General features: G+C 36.2%; 2 protein-coding genes across 9 annotated transcripts in view; one reads left to right on the top strand and one right to left on the bottom strand.

Annotated features, from left to right (window-relative positions):
• The window catches only part of FAM227B (family with sequence similarity 227 member B), a 212,249-nt gene extending 194,275 nt beyond the window's left edge, over positions 1–17,974 (bottom strand). For 2 of the 3 annotated variants that reach the window (XM_070797582.1, XM_070797581.1), the window contains exons 1-4: positions 17,727–17,967; positions 6,425–6,549; positions 4,036–4,089; positions 1,515–1,746 (exon numbers count right to left, since the gene is read on the bottom strand). In XM_070797582.1, coding sequence (XP_070653683.1) covers positions 1,515–1,746; positions 4,036–4,089; positions 6,425–6,472 — 334 coding nt within the window. In that variant the 5' untranslated portion in view covers positions 6,473–6,549; positions 17,727–17,967. Of the gene's footprint in view, positions 1–1,514; positions 1,747–4,035; positions 4,090–6,424; positions 6,550–17,726 lie in introns of all 3 variants that reach the window. The other variant, XM_070797583.1, reaches the window with a different exon arrangement.
• Positions 17,975–17,978: 4 nt separating this feature from the next.
• Positions 17,979–18,285, top strand: part of DTWD1 (DTW domain containing 1) — a 92,843-nt gene continuing 92,536 nt past the window's right edge. For 3 of the 6 annotated variants that reach the window (XR_011568902.1, XM_019968858.2, XM_070797580.1), the window contains exon 1: positions 17,980–18,136. The gene's annotated coding sequence lies outside the window, so the exon portion shown is untranslated. Of the gene's footprint in view, positions 18,271–18,285 lie in introns of all 6 variants that reach the window. The other 3 variants (XM_070797579.1, XM_070797576.1, XM_070797577.1) reach the window with 2 other exon arrangements.

The raw sequence follows: 18,285 nt of genomic DNA, 5'->3' as shown, positions 1-18,285 counted from the left end.
TAAAAAATGAGAGTTTACACATGTAAATACACAAATATCCTTTAAAATTGAAAAGCAGATTATATATAATTATATATATTAAGAAAATTATATATAAAACTATCCAATGATATCAACCAGTTATTAAATTTTTAAAATTTATTTAATTGAAGGATAATTACAATATTGTGACGGTTTTTGCCATTTATCAACATGAATCAGCCATAGGCACATATGTGACCCCTTAGTCCTGGTCCCCCCTCCCACCTCACCCCATCCCTCCTGGTTGTCACAGAGCATCAGCTCTGGGGTCCCAAACTCCAAGTAAATATTTTGATAAGCATAATGCTAGATACATAATGCTAGTCTGAGTTAAATTACATCTTTTCCTTTTCCTTTTGCTATTTAGAAACGTCACCTTCCAACTAGTCTGTCTTTAGTACTTGCTCCTATATCTACAATTTTACCTTAATCCCTTCTTACTGAACAACCCCAAATTTTTCAAACAGCTCAGCCACTTACATCTGGTTGTTTCATGGTCACCTTAAACACAATACGGTACAGGACCCTGCAGCATGGCCCAGTGAAAGACTATGGGGGCTCTGAAGTCAGATGATCTAGGCTTGAGTCTAAGCTCTGATACTTACATATTGAGGACAATGAGTACATAAAAAGTTGTTTTTTAAAATTATGCACAGGTGCTTTCTCTCTCTCTGTATGTTTATATAGACACAGCTATATATATGTAGCTTGTATAATTAAATTTTTTTAAATAATTAAAAATTCCATAAGAAAATTCTCACAATAGAGAATTTAGTAACATTGTACTTAGACACACTCAGATTTTGAAAACTCAAGGCCTGAAAATGATATTAAGTAGCTAATTACATCTATTTAGTACACAGAAAATGTAAGTACAACCAATATCATTCTTAAGACATATATGACAAGTTTGCCCATAGAATAAGAATCACCATTAGTATCTAAAAGTATTCTCAAAGTGTTAAAAATACAACTAGGTAAAGGCTATATAAATACTGAAAAGCAGTAAAAATTATCATTACTTACAGATAAGCTTTTCACTCAGTCTGCAGTTAACCAACCGTGAATGCTAAGTATTTCTCACAAACTAACTTAGCTTATATAGGTGAAGTCTCACTCCTTTTATTTTGGTTATAGGTTTAACTGTTTTTATATCTTGATTCTTGCTGACTTGCTTTTCTCTGGTACCACTATTTGTTAATGCAACTCTGTTTCCCTGATATTCAGTTATCTCTGCTCCAGCTCAAAGTTTAGAACTGTTTTAGGTTTTGTCCCAGCAACACTTTCTTTGAATCCAAATGGTCATGTTCAACTAAAAAGCCATACTGGACCATTTAGAAATGAAGAGGTTTTAAAATAAAATAAATTTATGTTTTTAGATATTTTTACCTTAGGATTTCATTCTTTATGAGAATACACACACAGATAGACACAAACACAACAGACACACATACAACTGACAATTAGTTTATGTATATAAAAAATAGATTTACTTGTCCTGGAAATTATTCTGTTCCACTCGAATATTTCAGAAGCATGGTTTTTCAAAAGAATTGAACATTCTGCTAATCTTGACTCCATGGCCATAGCTGCATCATCTACTCGCAGGACATTTCCCCACAGATGTGTATAAATGGAAGTAAATGAACTATCTTCTTTTATTTTCTTCATAGTGTATAACAATTTATCACTGTCCCATAAATGGATTTCCTTTGGCCAATGATCCTGCAGAAAATGTGAGACAATACAACTTAAACCATTTTTTGAATGAATTTAAAGAGTTCAAAAATCAATGAACTAAAATTGAAGTTTTATTCTACAGCATGATTTTTATTAAATGTATATTTTTTAATTTGTAAAAAACCATAAACTTTAGAAGTTTCAAATGCTTTACAAAAACCTTTCTTCCTGAATCATTTGAAAGTAAGTTGCTTACTTGACTGATGCCCCCATCATCCTTGAATAGTTGAGTATTTATTTCCAAAGAACAAAAACATTCCCCTATATAACCAACTATAACTATCAGAATATGGAAACTGGCATTGTTACATCATTCCTATATAATTCTCTGAGATTACTTGAGTTCATCAACTAAATCAATAATGCTCTTTATGGTACAAGGATCTAGTTCAGTATCACACATTGCAGTTAAGCATCATATGTTTTTAATCCCCTTTGGTCTACAACAGTTCCTCAGTCTTGACCTCTATGTAATTAAAGCCATGAGTTCATATTGATAAATTTAATTCCAGTTCCAAACATTCTAGTTTTCTCTTTTTCCATATCATAATTACCATCTCCAAGAGTGAAAAATCTAACTGACATTATCTTAAATATATGTACTGATTGGATCAATCGTCTCAGGTAACCAATCTCTCCTATCCACCGCTAGTCTCTTCAGTATATGGATGCCCTTCTCATTCTGCTTAGGCTCTGACTTTTCAATCCAGGCCACAGTTTGTCTCTGCACTTCCCGGAACCACCTCCCCACCCTGGTCACACGTGAATACCATCCTCACCCCGCTGGATTCCGACACCTGTGGGGTCATATGGATACCTTCCCCATGGTGGCAGGGTTCCGAAAGCCTGCTCCGGGGGACCACAGCACATTTCCTTCCCCTACCAATGTGGATGCTGCCTTGTTCTGACCCCCAAATGGCTTTAGGACTACATTGTTCACGAAGGGAAGGAGAAGAAGGAAAGGGAAGGAAAGGGGAATCACAACATTAATATTTGCAAACCTAAATACAAGATAATATTTTAATTGAGTTGTTGAATACCAAAACAAAGAAAGATAACAGACATAATTAAAGGTTTGTGAGTAAGAGAATGCTTTCCGGAAGAGTAGCAGTTTTCATAGGATGAAACTCTTTTAAGAAGAATGTGGGTAAGATATTCTGGGAATTTAGCTTAAATGGGAATAAATCTGGAGTCGGCAGATAAGAAATTTTAAATTTTGCCTTGGTCTATTCTACTTCCATTTTTCTTCCTTTGAAAGCTTCCTAAATCCACTATACTCTGTAATGGTAACAGGTACCTGAATAATAACCAGAGTTTAATGCTGAAAAACTTCCCCAGCAGGATCTAGGTCCCCCTGCCATTTTGGAAAAAGAGAATTCTAGATGCATCAGTGTTCTCTCACAAATCCTACAAACATATGTCTTAAAACACATAACCACCTGGGGAAGTTTTCCAGCCTTAAAATCTGGATATTATGCGTCAAAATTACAAAGATCTTTGAAAAATAAGATATGATCACAAGATACACTCCCTGGAGACAAACATTGTCAAATTAGAATGACAGCCACTTTTGAAAACATAGTCCTTATGTTAGGGGTCATCCCAATTGTTAGGGAAGTTAGGAAAGTGGCAAGAGGCTAAAATTGGAAGTGAATTTGGGGAAAGTGGGGAGAGGCTAAAATGGAAATGAACTTGAACAGATTTTACAACATGCCTGAAGGTTTATGAAAATACCCCTTTATGTCAGACTTGAGATATTACAACTCTTGTTCAAGATATTGAATTATACTATATAATTATACTATGAATAAAGTATCCTGAAATTCTACCAGCTTGATTAGATTATGTTTTCTCTAAATACAGAGATACATCTGGTTAATCTATAAAGGATAAAATTAAGATGCTTATCTTTTTTAGTGCTTTTCTCTTTAACTTTCTAAAATGACTATCTTAGTTATAACCAGGAAAAAAAAAATCAGTAATTTTGAAATTTAAAAAAATCACATTTTAAGGAGGTTGATAGATGAGTGCTGGCACTTAAAGTCTTTATAGCTCTAACACTATGTGATTTTAGAATGTATTTTTTAAAAGGACTGTTTCTAAAAGTAATTTCAAAAGTCTATTGTAATTCCAATCAAACTCTCAACAATTTCTTTTAAAACTGTCAAAGTAACTCTACGGGCAATCAAAAAGAATTGCTGTATTTTCCTAAAGGAAAAGGATTGATATGTGTACCAGTGGTGAAGACCCCATAAAACAGGATATTCTACTCACCAAGTTTTGAAGCTTTAAAAATTCTTCAATGTTCTTTGGAGGTTCTTGCATTTTCTAATGAAGTAAAATCAATATTGTTTATTAACATAAATTCAGATTGTTTATAGGATGGCTATACTTAATTTATTTAAGTACATTATGATACTGGACTTCAGTTATAATTTTCAGAGCTGTAAGTAAGATATTGTAAACTATTCTCTTTGTAAAGTTCTTGTACTTTGAAAAGGGACAGAGATTAATGTTTAAATTCTGAGTCTGCGAACCAAATTCTATAAAAGGCCTCCTTCTCATACACTTTTCCTAGAGAAAAGCTACATATGAATCCTGCTCAACGTCCTCATTTCTAATTCCATCATGAGTTCCAAGATATTTTGGGCTATCTTGGATGGTGTCTACAATAAATTCAGAGTCAATAATATATAATAACATTCTCCTCTTGCTGATGAAATATTTTAAGAGGCACAAAAGTGACCTGGTGAAAATAAATCTTTGAATGTTTCAATGTAATAAGTTATAATCCCATTTTTGTTAGCTTCTTTGTAAACTGAAAATGTAGTCTTTCACTAGACAGATTAATTTTAATCCAAACATTTTGCTATTCCTTGTTTTGGAGACTGTGTACATATTCTTCCTCTTGCTTAGAAGGATCCCTGTTCCAAACTGTCTCCCTTCAATTCATTCTTGACCTATTTAACTCTTATATCAAACATCAAATTAAAAGTCACTTTTCTAGGAAGTCTTCCTAGGTCCCCCAAAGATCCTTTATGGTAACAACAGCAGATTTGTTTCTCTATGAGGACAGAAAATGTAGTGTAACCACTGCTGAAGAGTCAAAATTTCATGTAGTGGCTGGCCAACGGTTGTAAATTATGCACATAAACTGGCAATGTTCTTAAATTAATGAATAAATGAGTAGATTAATGTCAAAGAAATATGGAGATATTTTTAAAAATAATAAAACCATTTCTAAAGAATGAAAAACCAATGAGAAGGCAAAAATAACAGGACTTCAGAATATCCTAATATAATACCCTAATGCTCTGAAGATGACATGTCTGAAAAGACAATCTTACAGTTTAATTTACTGGAACATACTTCACATCAATAGATACAGTGACCAAGATTACAAAATCACAAGGCCATGCTTTACAAAATGACTGCACATTTGAGGCTCAATAGAATATTTCATTGTCTTAATACTGTTTAAAATATGTGAAGAATAAATGTGTAATGAATAAATGTATAACGAATAATACAATAACAAAATAAAAAGCATATGTGACAGTCATTATAAAAGAGAAGTATACAGAAGCAAAGATGTGTAGAGCTGTCAAGAAATTTTATGAAAAACACGTGGCTTTAGGCCTAGTCAAACTGAGAAAAGAAAAAAATAAGAGATGGTGTGCACACAATACTGAAAGACAAAAAAAAATGTTCATGATACAGTATCTTTAGGGATAGTGAGAATAGCAATTTTACTAGAGGAAAGCCATAATTAGTTTTTGAAATGCACAGAATACAAAGGAATATAATTACAACAATTTAAATGGTACCCTTTCTCCCTGCCTTGTAATGGATGTTAAACCACTTCTAGAAGAAAGCACTAAAAATACTCACATTTCAACTAAAGGGAATTAGAAAAATTAGAAATGAAATATGCATAGGAAAATTTCAGTTAATTTCAATATAAAATTCCAGAGTTCTCTAGGGGGAAAGTTAAAAGGAGGTGAGGCATAAATTAAACAGGCTTATGACCTTGGTAGGATGTAGGATACAAAATGCTAATGATTCCATGGTAACAACAAGAAAATCCTGGACCAAATAAAAATCTTACTTTTCTATGGGGTTCGTGAAAAGTGGTGGATGCCACTAAGCAGGACTATATAATGTGTGACAATTTAGAGTCCCTGTGCTCAAAAAATAAGAATTTCAAAATGGCAACATCAGATCATTAAGCCTAGTGTAGGGTCCTTCTGGAGAAGGCAACGGCACCCCACTCCAGTACTCTTGCCTGGAAAATCTCATGGGCGGAGGAGCCTGGTGGGCTGTAGTCCATGGGGTCGCTAAGAGTCAGACATGACTGAGTGACTTCCCTTTCACTTTTCACTTTCCTGCATTGGTGAAGGAAATGGCAACCCACTCCAGTGTTCTTGCCTGGAGAATCCCAGGGACGGGGGAGCCTGGTGGGCTTCTGTCTATGGGGTCGCACAGAGTCGGACACGACTGAAGCGACTTAGTAGCAGCAGCAGCAGGGTCCTTCTTATCAGTAGATGCATGCAACTGCACAGCTTGCAAGCCCATGAAGCTGCCCTCCTGGGAAACCCTGGTGACCCCAAATCCAGAAAGAAACATCTCCTTTATAAGTATAAAGCTGTGGCAGTTCCCTTACCTGACCGTGAGTTCTGTGTGGCAACTGAGGGAAAAGTTGGCCTGCCATGGGGAGTAAATTTGAAGAGATGAAGAGAAATCAGCTGGGCTTCAAGTGTCTGCATGAGCTGGGGAACAGACTGGAGTCTGAAAGATACCCAAATGAAAACATATAAACGACTCAACCAAATAGTCCCTTCCCAGGTGCCCACACCTTGCTTCTGAATTTTGTTAAGAAAGCAGCAGTAGAGGAGGGGCTGGAAAGATACAGAACCTAGACAAGCTAACACATGCTTATAGTACTTGGGTTCCAGGAGCCCAGACGGAGTTGGGTCCAAAGGTGAACTGAAATCATCTAAAACTTCATTCCGCAAGTGTCCCAACTCAACACTGACAAGTGATAAGAGGTGGCTCTCAAGAGGTAGGTTGGAGCTTGAGTTAGTCACAGGTGAGCTTAATCTAATTAAAGCTACAATCAATCCTAAAGCCCAACTCAAATCTAGGAGGATTTTAAAAAATCAGCCTCTCACTTGAAGTGCTAAGGAGAGATAAAAGCTTATGCTCTCAAAACTAAAATTAAATTAAATTTGTCTCCACAATTTTTTCCACAGAATGTCTAATACACAATAAAACAATTTCAAGACATACAAAGAAGGAAAATGGGATCCATAATCAAAAGAAAATACAGTCAATACAAACCAATTCACCAAGAATCCAGTTATTGTAATTAGCATCAAGGACTTAAAAAGTATTATAAATACATTAAAGACTTTACAGTATAGGTTTGATTATAGTGCATGAAGCCATGGAGTATTTCAAGAGATATTAAAATTCCAAAAAAGAAACAAATGAGAATTCTAGAACTATGCAAACACTAAACATAACTGGTGTCTATATTAATATCAGACAAAGTAGACTTTAAGACAAGGAAAATTACCAGACATAAATTAGGTTATTTCACATTCACAAAAGGTTAGTTCCTTAAGTCATACAATGACAAATGCGTCTGCATTTACTAAAAGAGCTTCAAAAGAAACGTAGCAGAAGTTTATAAAACTAAAGGGAAATACAGGCGTTGACCTACACCCTGCAGGCCTGCAAGTCTTGTAATTGCTCAGGAAGAAAGAACCTGTAAATGGTGACAGAAACATCAACAGTTTGAAATCTTATAAGGCCAAAGTCTTGGAGCTATACCTCAACCCAAAAGGCAGTCTGGACATGGCAGTAATCTTCACTGTTCCAGGAAAAGGAGGCTACCATTTATAGGGGCAATTAACCTCAGATTGGCTCATCAGTTACTAGGTAAATTAGCAGAGGCGGGTCCTTTGCAGCCCCACTGGCTAATGACGGCAAATGTTTCCCCTTGATAAACTAGCAGGTAAAGTTACTTTGGTCCAAGGATTAGAATAATAACTGGCTGGGGAAGGAACTGGTTGAGCAGGGGATATTCAAAGAGGAGGAGAACTGCTGTTTTGAGGGGTCTGATCATACAACAGGCAAAACCACAGTGATAGCTGGAGATTTTAGCATATTGCTTTGAGTAACTGATGAATCAAGTACACACACACACACACACACACACACACACCAGTCAGGAGATAGAAGATTTGAACAACATTATCAAATAACTTAACCTAATTGATATTTATAGAACAACTAAATCCCACAACTTTAGAATACACAGTCTTTTTAAGTAATAAAACGTGGAAGATGGACTCATGCTGTACCATAAGACCCAAAAATTCCAAATAATTGAAATCATTCAGGGTATGTTCTTTGACTATAATAGAAAATAGTAACAAAAAGACAACTAGAGAATCCTTAAATATTAAATAATCCATTTCTAGCTCAAAGAGGAAGCAATAAGAAAAATTAGAAAATTTTCTAACTGAAAGATAATGAAAACACAATGTATCAAACTTTGTGGGATACACCTAAACCTATGCTTAGAGGAAAACACAGTGCTAAGAAAGCTAAAAAAATGAAAAGAATTTAAAAATAAGTAGAAAAAGGAATTAAAAGATACGGGAAGACTAAATAAAAAATATGAAAATAGAGAACTCAACAAATTGAAAGTTGGTCTTTTAAAAGACTCTTTAGGTTGAATTAAAAAATGAGAGAAAAAAATAAATGACCAATACAGGAAGGATAAAAAGGATGTCATTAGGGAACCTACACTGATTAAATGACTTGCTGCTAAGTCGCTTCAGTCGTGTGCGACTCTGTGCAACCCCATAGACGGCAGCCCACCAGGCTCCGCTGTCCCTGGGATTCTCCAGGCAAGAACACTGGAGTGGGTTGCCATTTCCTTCTCCAATGCATGAAAGTGAAAAGTGAAAGTGAAATCGCTCAGTCGTGTCCGACTCTTAGCGAGCCAATGGACTGTAGCCTACCAGGCTCCTCGGTCCATGGGATTTGCCAGGCAAGAGTACTGGGGTGGGCTGCCATTGCCTTCTCCAGGATTAAATGATTTAGGGGCATATAATTTAAAACTTGTGTCAATAATTTAACAACCTACAAGAAATGGGCAAATCCTTAAAACTACAATCACTAAAACTGAAAGAAGATGATAAGTCAACTTTCAAAAATAGAGGAGGGAATACTTTCTTATAACGCCAGTATAACTTTGATAACAGAATCTGACAAGATTACCAAAAAAAAGAAAATTATCAACCAAATGTCCCTCAAGAACACAGATACAAATATCTTTAGCAAATTACTAGCAACTTGAGGAAAGTCAGGTATAAAAAGGATACGTCATACTCATGTGTGATTTACCCTGGAATTCCAAAATCAGTTGTAATACTTTTATATTGTCTCTAATATATCATCAGTGTGGAGTAGGATTCAGAGCTATGAGATTTGTGGTAATCTTTAATGCCTGAATTTTTAGATTCTATGTAATTGTTTAAACTGATTTTTATTCAGAACAATGACACATTACTCTAAAGATTCATAGAGTGAATATTGAACATAAATATTTTACATTTAGGTATTTTAACTTTAAACCTAGTATTTTCAAAACACAATTCATGATCATTGCTTGAAACACAAGTCCTTAGTAGAGAAATCTTATTCTTATTTTTAATTATAGAGGTTTCACAATTATCCAGGTTTAAAGCCTGAATTATCTTAAACTCTTTCTTCTGCTTCATTGTCTCCTATACCCATTTTATCTCCACAATTCCTTTAAAATATCTTTAATCATGCCTACTTTAACATTTCTAATATTAACATAATAGTTTCATTTATGGCTTGTTTTTATCAAGTCATATGTGCAACTTATTTTTGTTAATATTTTTGTTGAAGTAAAACACACATACAGTAAATTGCACACCTCTTAAGTGTATGGATTGATTTTTCAATCTTTCAATCTTTCATTAGATTTATCCCATTGTATACTCCTATTTTATGGTATGTTTTAAATGTTTAAGCCACAAATGTATTTTAAACACGTCCTTTTCTATGGTTTCTTGATAGTTAATAGAAATATAAATGATTTTTCGACTTAAATCACCTATATTGAGGTATAATTTACTTACTACACAATGACTATGTAAAAAAATTACCATTTTAAGTGACAAATGCATACACCCATGTAACCCTCATCACAGTTAAAACGTGTAGCATTTAGGGACTTTCCTGGTGCTCCAGTGGTAAGACCCTGAGCTCCCAAAGCAGGGGTCTTGAGTTCAGTCCTGGTTCAGGCGACTAGATCCCACATGCCACAACTAAGATTTTGCATGCCACAACTAAAAGAAAAGATACTGCAGGCCACAACTAAGACTTGGCACGGTTAGATAAATAAACATTTTTAAAAAATGTACCCTGGAGAAGGAAATGGCAACCCACTCTAGTATTCTTGCCTGGGAAATCCCATAGACAGAGTAGCCTGGCAGGCTACAGTCCACGGAGTCGGAGTCAGACACAACTTAGCAACTAAACAACAAACACACAATCAGGCAGATTGTGATTTGGGGAAATGCCTTTTGATGGAAATGTGGCATAAAGCAGAGTGAAGTGACCTAGCAATACGGAATGTAGAGTTTTGTAAGAAATTAAAATTTGTGTATAGAGTCATAGTTGCAAATATTCAAATAATAAAGTCTGTGGCTAAAGAAAAAAAATTGTGTAATATTTTGTTGTTCAGTGGCTAAGTTGTATCTGACTCTTGCGACCCAATGGACTGCAGCATGCCAGCCTCTGTCCTCCACTGTCTCCTGGAGTTTGCTCAAATTCATGTTCATTGAACTGGTAACATTATCTAACCATCTCATTCTCAGCTGCCCCCTTCTTCTTTTGCTTTCAATCTTTCCCAGCATCAGGGTCTTTTCCAATGAGTTGGCTCTTTGCATCAGGTGGCCAAATTATTGGAGCTTCAGCATTAGTCCTTCCAGTTAATATTCAGGGTTGATTTCTTTTAGGATTGACTGGTTTGATCTCCTTGCTGTGCAAGGGACGCTCAAGAGTTTTCTCCTGCACCACAATTGGAAAATATCAATTCTTCAGGGCTCAGCCTTCATTGAGGCTCTCATATCCATATATGACTACTGGAAAAACCATAGCTTTGACTATATGAACCTTTGTCTGCAAAGTGATGTATCTGTCTGTTTTTTAATATGCTGTCTAGGTTTGTGAAAGCTTTCCTTCCTAGGAGCAGGTGTCTTTCAATTTCATGGCTGCAGTCACCATCCACAGTGATTTTGGAGTCCAAGAAAATAAAATCTGTCTTTGCTTCCACTTTTTCCTTTTGTATTTGTCATGAATTCATGGGACCAGATGCTATGATCTTAGTTTTTTTGAATGTTGAGTTTCAAGCTAACCTTTTCACTCTCCTTCACCCTCATCAAGAGGCCCTTTAGTTCTTCTTTACTTCTTGCCATTAGAGTGGTATCATCTTCATATCTGAGGTTGTTGATATTGCTGCTGGCAATCTTGATTCCAGCCTGTGATTTATCCAGCCAGGCATTTTGCATGATGTACTTTGCATGTCAGTTAAATAACTAGGAAGACAATTTACAGTCTTGCCATACTCCTTTCCCAGTTTTGAACCAGTCAGCTGTTCCATGTATGGTTCTAACTGTTGCTTCTTGAACTGCCTACAGGTTTCTCAGGAGGCAGGTAAGGTTGTTTATTATTCCCATCTCTTTAAGAATTTTTCATAGTTTGCTGTGATCCACACAAAGGCTTTTGTATAGTCAGTGAAGCAGAAGTAAACGTTTTTCTGGAATTCCCTGCTTTTACCATGATCCAACGAATGTTGGCAATTTGATCTCTGGTTCCTCTGCCTTTTCTAAACCCAGCTTGTACATTTGGAAGTTCTTGGTTCATGTAGTGCTGAAGCCTAGCCTTTTTTGAGCACAACTTTGCTAGCATGCGAAAGGAGCACAATTGTATGATAGTTTAAATATTCTTTGGCAAACTCTTCTTTGGGGTTGGAATGAAAACTGATATTTAGATCACTTCCATAATGTGTCCTTGTGCTACTTTATTGTTGATTCCTACAACTTCACGCAAAAATATCCCACCACTGGTGTTAGGCAACACTAATCTGCTTTATGTAACTATAGTTAGCTGTAGATTAACTTTGCCTGATCTAGACTTTCATAAAAGTGGAATCATAGCATTGCATACACTTTTGTATCTGGTTTGTTTTGCTTAACATAAGATTTCTGAGGAATATCCAAGATCATCAAATATTATTGCTGAGTAGTATTCCTGTGTGTGTGTGTGAGTGTGTGTGTGTATGTGTGTGTACTCATTGCCTTGTTTAAAGATTTGAGGTATTATAGGAAAAAAAGTTGCTATTATAAATGCATACAATTCTGTGGATACATTTTAATTTCTCTTAGGTGGCTAGAAAAGGTAAATAGCTTATGACAATTAAATAGAATTTGTAATGAAAATCTCACAAAGAAAACCCCAGACTCAGATGGCTTCATAAGTAAATTCTATCAAAGATTTAAGGAAGAAACCACACCAACTTTACTCATAATCTTGCAAATAACAAAGGGGAAGGGAATATTTCTAATCATGTAATATTTGTTGTCCTATATGTGATATGTCTTTTCCTCTGGCTGCTTTTAAAATATTCTCCTTATCACTGGTTTTCAGCAGTCAGTGGGGTTGTTTGTCCTTCCCTCCCTCTTCCCCCAACTCTCCCTCCTCTCCTTCCTTTCTTAATTCTGTCTGGATTAGCTGAATTTCTGAACATGTCCATTTATAGTTTTTATCAATTTGGATAATTATCCATCATTTTTATTCAAATGTTTTTTTCTTTTGCCCATCTTTCCTTCTGGGTCTCCAACTGCATCTATGGTAGATAGCTTGAAATGGTCCTACAGATCACTAAGATTGCTGAGTTTTTTTCTAAACTTTTTTCCTCTGTTTGTCAGTTTGGATAAGAAATGCTGTTAGGTGATCCAGTAAAGTCTTCATTTCAGACATTATGTTTTCCCCTAGGGCCTACCTTGAAGACCTAACCCTCAATGTGACTATATTTTGAGATGGAGCCTTTGGAGAGGAAATTAAATTTAATGAGGTCTTAAGGGTGGGGCCTTAGCTCAATAAGAGTGCTATTCTTCTAAGAAGAGTAAGACACCATAGGGGTCTTTCTCTCCGCGCATGCACAAAGGTTATGTGAGGACACAGTGAGAAAGCCGCCATCCAGAAGCCAGAAAGAAAGGTCTCACCGGAAACCAACACTGACAGCACCTTGGTTTTGGACTTGAGGCCTCCACAACTGTGAGAGAATAAATTTCTGTTAAGTGACCAAGTCTGTAGTATTCTATTATAGCAGCCAGAGCAGGCTAACATAGATGTAATTTCTCGAAATTGATATAGTCATTGGAATTGTCTATTTCCTTTTTTATCAGTTTTGGTAAATTATATTTTTCAAGGAAAGCAAAAAATGTCAAATACCTTGATATAAATATTTGTTCTTAATATCCTCTTATTATTTTTATCACCTGTAGGATATTACCACTTTCATTCCTGATATTTGTATTTTGAGTTTTCTCTTTTTACTTGGTCAGTTTAAGGCTTTTCAATTTTATTAATCTGTTCAAAGAACCAATTTTGGCCTGTTGCTTTCCTCTAGTGCACATGTGTTTTCACTTTCATTGATTTCTGCTCATATCATCATTAGTGCCTTTTATTCTACAGATGTTTGAAAATTTTCCAATGAAAAATCTGATCCTCTTATGAAGACACATTGAGCTTTATATCACTATTTTAATCTTCTTCATTCTTCAATACAAACAGAAATCCAAGGCTTACTATATATTTAAGGAACAGCTGCAAAATATCAAAAAAGATAAAAATTAAAAAATAGAAATCAGAGAAGATAACTGAAAATAAAATCTGAGAGGATACAGGTAATACAGGGAACAGAAGGAAACTTTTAAAATGTCTTTAAGATTCTTAGACACAGATGATAAAATGCATCCCTGAAAGCAAAAAACAGTATTTTATGAAGAAAAAATAAAAGGTACAAATATAATGAAATAAATTAATTAGTCAACAAAATGTTTATGGGGAGGAAGCTGAAGCAATGTTCTGGAAACTAGAATAAAAGTGTTAAAGATAAGAATCAAAGGTTAAAAGATAAGAATTTAGATGATTATTTCCAGAAAATGACTTTCAAGCTAGAAATTCAAATATAAATACAGACAGCCTATCAATTAAATACATGGCATGCTTCAGATTTTTAAGCCAGTTTAAAAAAAAAAATCACCATTTTTCTCTATATTAGTTTCACATAGCTGCTCTAACAAATTACTGCAAACTTAACTGTTTAAATCAATACAGGTTTACTTATCTCCCAGATCTGGAGGTCAGAGGCCTGAAATGGGTATGCAGAACTATACTCCTTCTGGAGGTTGTAGGGGAGAATCTGTTTCCTTGCCTTTTGCAGCTTCTAGGAGCCCCCTACACTGCTTTGCTCCTTAGCTCCTTCTTTCAACCTCAAAGCCAGTAGTATAGCATCTTCTCCCCTTTCTGACCTCTTGTAATCCGTTTTATAGGAACACTTATGATTATGCTGAACCCACTTAGATAATCCTGTAATTTCCTCATTGCAGGATCCTTAACTTAATCACATGTACAAAGTTCCTTCTGCCACACAGGAAAACATATCAATAGGATCTGCATTGAGGGTGGTTATTATGCTGTCTCCAATACTCTCATTTATCTTTTCTCAGGAAACAACTAGAAAATATGTTTCAGAAAAACAAAGGATTATGCAAAGAAAAAGGAACAAGGGAGCTAACACAGAAGAGCAGTATTGAATTAGTAAAAGCAACCAATACTGAATGAATTAGAGGTGGAAATGCTCTAGAGAACATCTGGAAGGAAAACAAAATCAGCTAGATTAATCAATATGTTTGATTGTAATGTTTTGTTACTTTGGCAGAGTTTCTGAGGATAGATTATTAATAAGTAGACAGAACATGGCAATTATTAAGTCAAAGAAATAAAAGGTTGTATTAAAAGTTAATGTGATCATATGTGGTTCAGGGTCAAATAATATATAAAAATGTTACTTTAAACAAAAACTGTGAGACTACTATATTGAGAGATGAGAGGATAAAAAGAGTGTGGGGGAGAGTAGGAATGTTCACACTTGGGAGCGGTGTTATAAAAGAGCTTTATGATTGACTTCTAAAGGAGAAAGTTAACAGATAATGTTGGAGAGTGAAAAAAAATCAAGAAACTGTAGTATATTTCGATATATGAAATAACAGAACTGAAAATACTTGAAAAAAATTTTCCTTTTAAGAAAAGTATGGAGGTTACTTAAAAAACTAAAAATAGAACTAGTATATAATCCAGCAATTCTACCATTGGGCACACACTCAAAGAAAGCCATAATTCAAAAAGACACATGCACTCCAATGTCCACTGCAGCACTATTTACAATAGCCAGGACATGAAAGCAACCTAAATTTCCATCAACAGGGCAATGTATAAAGAAGATGTGGTACATATACACAATGGAATATTAGTCAGCCATAAAAAGGAACAAAATTGGGTCATGTGTCGAAATGCAGAGGCACCCAGAGAGTGTCATACAGAGTGAAGTAAGTTAGAATGGGGAAAATATTAATGAATACATGTGGAATCTAGAAAAATGGTAATGGTGATTCTATTTGCAAAGAAGAAATACAGACATAGATGTAGAGAACAAACATATAGATACCAAAGAGGAAAGGGGTTTGGGGGAAATTGGGAGACTGGGATACATACTGTATGTATGTATTGATACATACAGTATTGATATTATGTATAAAATAGATAACTAATGAAAAAACGAAATCTAGCAGAGGGGTTGGGGACTACAGGATTTTTGGCTAAAAATTTAGAATGTGGCAAACTGTTATTACTCACCAATATCTGTATGTTTCTCTACATTTCTCAGGCTCCCTTGCAGTTAAAGAAGGGACCTTAGATTAAACTGGTCAATGAAATGTGGGCAAAGATATATGCCTTTTTTAGGGCCGACCTCTAAAACTTCTTAGGTGATTCACTGTGCTTTTTCTCTTGTCAGGTAAGCTGTGAACCCCAAGTCACAGGAAACAGCAGAAACACTAAAAATAAAAAGAAACTCACATTCTTGAGTTTAACACTTTATCTGACTAGTAACATCCACAATGGATTTCTTGTGAGAAATAAAAATCTACTGTAATTTGGGGGTTTTGGTGACAGCAGTAAATTCAGTGTTGGTTTTTTGAAAAACAGCCACAAATTCCTTGATGGTATTTTGAAAAGTGGCATCTATGTCCCCTCTCCTAAAATTTGGACATGCCTTCAAACTCACTTACAATCAAAAGAATGTGAGAGAAATAATGCTGTTTCTTTTGGGGACTAGGTTAGAAAAATAACATGTAGTTTCTGCCTTGTTCACTGCAACACTTGGTTTTGGAGCACTAGGCCTAAGCAGTCTGGTTACTCTGCTGCCATACCGTGGGGGGAAGCCCAGGCCACATGAAAAGGCAACACATTGGACCTCTGCTAGCATTCACAGTCTTCATAGCTGAATTATCAGAAAAAATTTGTCCCTCTACGCTCCACTGAATACAAGACTCATTAACATAAAAAATGATTATTTTAAGACAGCATATTTTGCAGTAATTTATTACATAGTAATAGTAACCCAGTACTCACTCTGATAAAGAAATAGAATCATTTGCTTTTTAATCTGTGCACTTGAATTAAATTAATTTAAAATGATAAATTATTTATTGGCTTGAAGACTTTGCTATTGATTCTCCTCTTTCCCTTTCTTAAAGCGGTGGCTTTCAAACATTTTAAAAAAGAAACACCAAATGAGAAATACATTTTATAAACAGTGACCTAGTGTACATACACATGCATACATATATAATTTAAAACTCCACAAAGTAATACTCAACCTTACCAAATGCCATGCACTGCTTTTCCAAACTAGCCAATTTCATTTTTTTAAAAGTGTAGTTGTCACTAGATTTCCTTGATTACAAATGGGACCCCCACCAATGGGACCCACACCATTCCTTTGAATAACACTATACTAAACCATAATCATTCTTCAGAGCTCTACTCAAATCCAGCCAAGAGCTCTTCACTGACCACTCCATTCCGAGTTCTTTTAAAATTCCTATAATTTATTAGCCATATTGTATTTTCTCTACTATGCATGCTTAACTTGATACTTAAGGTCCAACATTTTTGGCACCAGGGACCAGTTTGGTGGAAAATAATTTTCCCAAGAACGGGGGATGGTGGGGTGAGGGTGGGGGTGGGTTCAGGATGATTTAAGCACATTACATTATTGTGTGTTTTATTTCTATTATTACATTAGCTCCAATTCAGATTATTAGGCATTAGATCCTGGAGACTGAGGATCCCTGCCTAGGGCAATATTCTGTCTCAATTGCTAAATTCATAGTATTCAATAAATATATTGCTCAAGATCTAGCCAATGTATTTTTAAATCTCACAATTGTCAACATGCATTCCTTCCCTACAGATTTTCTTTGGGGTGGGGCAAGGAAAAATGGTTTAATAATCTATCCGCATACTACGCTTAATTTCAGATTGGAAAAGTGCACAAAGTAGTCCCGTCTCTGAGTGAGTTTGTAGTTTTAAAGTAGACCTCATTATCAGACATAATTTTTCAAACAGCTTTCATTACTATACAGCATACGAACTACTTCTCTGGACACAGCCATTAAAATTTTTTTAAAAAGTAATAGAACAAAGTTCTCACTAAAATATTTTAGGGATTGGCAAATGGGAAAGTGTTCTGTAGGAATAGCATTTTTCACAACACACTGCAACTACACCTTGATAGTATATTTCGAGAACCGCGTCCTCCTTCCGCGGTCCCGGCCAGTCTCAGGAGGGAGCTCAGCGCAACGCTGGCGGGATGTGAGGCCAGGCCTCACGGAGCAGGGTTCTGGTTCTCTATCACTTCTCTCCGGAAAAGGGTGACACCACAAAAAAAAAAAAAAAGCTGGGGCGGGACTTTGCCTCTAACCCCTCACGGCGGTTCTCCCCGCCCGTTATCTTTGCCAGCGGAACCCGCGCTGAGCCCGGGCCTAGCAACGGCCTTAGCAACGTCCGGGCTCCTCCCTCTGGTGTCGCCCGGAAAGCGCTCCGCCGCGGCCAGGCGGGACCAGGGCCGGGCGAGCACCTCGGGCTCCGGCGGAGCGGAAGACGCGTGGAGCTGTGCGAGGACTCGCGGGCTGTGCAGGTCTGAGTCCCACTCTGATCCCTCGTGCGGGTCTCAGCGCTTCTGTGGGGACCGGGGTCTGGCCGCAGCCCAGCAGCTGCGGGAGTGGACGCTTCTTGGCCGGGCCCCGGTGGAGGTCGTGCTGGGTGTCGCTTGTGAGTGGAGCCTTG

Source organism: Bos indicus, chromosome 10, assembly GCF_029378745.1.
Source record: "Bos indicus isolate NIAB-ARS_2022 breed Sahiwal x Tharparkar chromosome 10, NIAB-ARS_B.indTharparkar_mat_pri_1.0, whole genome shotgun sequence".
In the NCBI taxonomy this organism is placed as follows: Eukaryota; Metazoa; Chordata; class Mammalia; order Artiodactyla; family Bovidae; genus Bos; species Bos indicus.
Note: the sequence above shows the minus strand (reverse complement) of the source record. Positions and strands in the feature narration are given on the sequence as shown.